Raw genomic sequence first — 2,946 nt, forward strand, 5'->3', positions numbered from 1 at the left:
TTGTTTCCTTTTTATTGTATATGTTCTGATGTACCACCCTAAATAAATTATTATTATTATTATTATTATTATTATTATTATTATTATTAATTTTGCAGCCAGAAGGACTCACCAGAGAATACACCTACAGTGTCTTCTTCTGTCCAAATGGTAAGAAAACTCAGCTTTATTTCAGAGTCTTTTTCTTTCTCCCCCACCAAAACTGGAATAAAAAATTCCCTGTTTTTTCCTTAATGTTGGAAGAAGATCAGTGCCAGCCACAGGTTGGCACAGGTGCCAGGCACAGGACCAAGCAGAGAGTCTGATGTAGCTGGTTTTGTGTGCCCTGGTGCAAGAGACACCTTAGAAATGTTACTGGGCTGGGTGAATGGGGAGACTGCACTTCTCAGAATCACAGGGAGATGTAGTTTAACATGGTAGTTCTGCATAGTTTTGGTACAACTACAACTATTTAGGCAGTTGAGGACAATAATCTTTCCCTAGCTGACATGTCGGTGCCCCCCAAGTGCCAAGGTGTTTGTGTGAAGGGGGGATTTTTGCTTTTGTGTTGTGTTAATTCAGTTTGTAGTGCAGGAAACAAATCACTTCTTGGTTCTATCTTAGTTTTCTCATTTTAATTGCATTCTATTTTTTTTAACAAGTGATCAGTTTTAATATAATAGTTTAATTCTATTTTAATAGTCACTTTTGTATGTTTTTAATTGTACTATGCTTTTAAATTGTATGCTGCTTTGAGTCCCAATATTAGGGTGAATGCAGGATATAATAATAATAATAATAATAATAATAATAATAATAGGTTCTGGTCTTTGGGAATGCTTTCATTGGCTAACACATTGTAAACCTCTTAGTGCTCAGCACGATAAAGTGGTATAGAAATGTAAACACTTTTGTTGTCGGTATTTCAGGTGAAGAAACAAAGCACAAACACACACAGTTTGTCCAAATTTAAAATCCAGCTGTTATTCTTTCCTGTCCCCCCCCCCCAAAAAAAAAAAAAAGAAAAGAAAATTTGTACATCTGAGTGTGCCTAAGAACTCCATGGCTGTATAGTGGCATTTGCTTGAAAGAAACCCACATGGGGGTCTTTGGCAAAAAGTTACTTTATTGGGATCCTCTGGCAGCATGGGCAATTCTGATCCCCCCCTCCCCAATAAGGTAACTTTTCCAAGCCCTTCCTTGAGCCAGGGACTCCTGAGGACTGACAACATGCTCTCTTTTTGTGACTAGAGAAAATCCACATTTCCACTCCCAATAAATATGAGTACCAGTATGTGCAGAAGCCGGCCCGCATGATGGGCTTTGAGGTGGCCATCAAGGCCCACAACGATGCCCATGTGGCCTTGTCTCTGGCCCCCCACGACATGGCAGAGATGACCGAGATTGTCATCGGAGGCCACCAGAACTCCCAGACGTGGATCTCCACCAGCAAAATGGGGAACCCCGTGGCCAATGCCCAGACAGATGGCATCCTCTCCTGGGATGAGTTCCGAACCTTCTGGATCCGATGGGGCAGTGGAATCATCCAGGTGGGCTTTGAATTATCTGAATTTTTTCCTGGGGGTTAGGTGGGCAGGAATGCCAAGGGACCCAGTCTTGGAGTATTTTAAAAGACTCTTCCACCTCTTATTTCTGGTTTCCCAAGTGGGAGCTGCCCTTGGCAAGCTTGCACTTTGGAGCACAAGCAAACCCATTAATCAGCAGAGCCAGAGGGGATTCTGGAGGCTGTAGTCCGAACAAGCAGCTTTTGAGTCACCTTCTTCCGCCTCTTGTTGCTGATTTCCCAAGCCTTGCCAAGCTTACACTTTGGAGCATGAGTGAACCCACCAATTGGCAGAGCTTCATTAATTCAGCAAATTGGAACCAAGAGTTGCATTTCTGCGGGGTTGGATTTTTCCATTCGTATTCCAAGGAAGTGATATTTCAAAGCTCAAAAAGAATCTGAGCATCTGCACCTAATGCCTCCTGCCCATCTGTTGCCCGTGACAACTGGCATCTTTTCTGCTTGAGTCTGGGATGGTGTCTTTCTCTCCCACAGGTGGGCCATGGCCCCTCCGCCCTCAATGAGTCCGTCATTGTTAGCTGGGTGCCCCCCCGGCAGCCCGAGGTCAAGTATGTGGGCTTCTCCACCGGCTGGGGCTCTGGGGGCGAGTTCAAGATCTGGAGGAAGAAGGAGGCTGATGGGAACCACAATGAAGCCTTCACCCTGGGCATCCCTCACAATGTCATCCCTGGGTCTGAAAGAGCCACTGCCTCTGTCATCGGTACACTGGGGAACGGAGGCGGGGGATGGACAGACATGGGCTGTAGGAGGGTGCAGCCAGCTCATGGTTGGAGCAGGACCCAGAACAGATACTGCTGGTGCCTTGCAGCTAAATCACTAGAGGAAGTGTTCTTGTCTAACTGTGCTTTCCTAAGAGCTGACTCCAAAAAACAAAAAACATATAGTTTGTTGTTTAAAACAAAAGTTTACCCATGGCTTTAATCTGTATTTACATAGAAACTATATCCTAATCTAGCTAGTGAATAGTTCAGGTAAAAGAAATATTTATCTCACTATCTTTCCAAAGAAATTTGAGAGAGCAGAAAGATGGAAACACAACAGCTCAGTTGAAACTACAGTGCGCCCTTGCTCTACGTGGGGAATCCGTTCCGGACTCCCACACATAAAGCAAATACCACCTATGTTCGAGCCCCATTTAAATGAATGGGGCTCATGCATGTGGTGGCATGGCAGCGCACCCATTGTGCCACCCCTTCTCCTCGCGCAGCTTTCAGCATACGATGTGCACGAACTGTATTTTGAGAGAAAATGTCAGTCCCAAAGTGGGAGTGACCAGAGAGAGAGAGAGAGAGAGACGAGAGTTTGTATGCAGGAATTCTCTATGTATCTAGGGAGGAGGAAAGAGAATGCAAAAATCATCCAACAGATTTCCATTACGTTTG

At 44.6% G+C, this 2,946-nt stretch overlaps 1 protein-coding gene across 1 annotated transcript in view; it reads left to right on the forward strand.

Annotated features, from left to right (window-relative positions):
- Positions 1-95: 95 nt before the first annotated feature.
- The window catches only part of LOC121917980 (C3 and PZP-like alpha-2-macroglobulin domain-containing protein 8), a gene marked incomplete at its 3' end in the record, with an annotated part of 4,489 nt that continues 1,638 nt past the window's right edge, over positions 96-2,946 (forward strand). Inside the window, exons 1-3 of the mRNA XM_042444097.1 lie at positions 96-150; positions 1,233-1,529; positions 2,039-2,264. Of these exons, the coding sequence (XP_042300031.1) occupies positions 148-150; positions 1,233-1,529; positions 2,039-2,264 (526 nt within the window). The remainder of the gene's footprint in view (positions 151-1,232; positions 1,530-2,038; positions 2,265-2,946) is intronic.

This window comes from Sceloporus undulatus, unplaced genomic scaffold, assembly GCF_019175285.1.
Source record: "Sceloporus undulatus isolate JIND9_A2432 ecotype Alabama unplaced genomic scaffold, SceUnd_v1.1 scaffold_2463, whole genome shotgun sequence".
Classification (NCBI taxonomy): Eukaryota; Metazoa; Chordata; class Lepidosauria; order Squamata; family Phrynosomatidae; genus Sceloporus; species Sceloporus undulatus.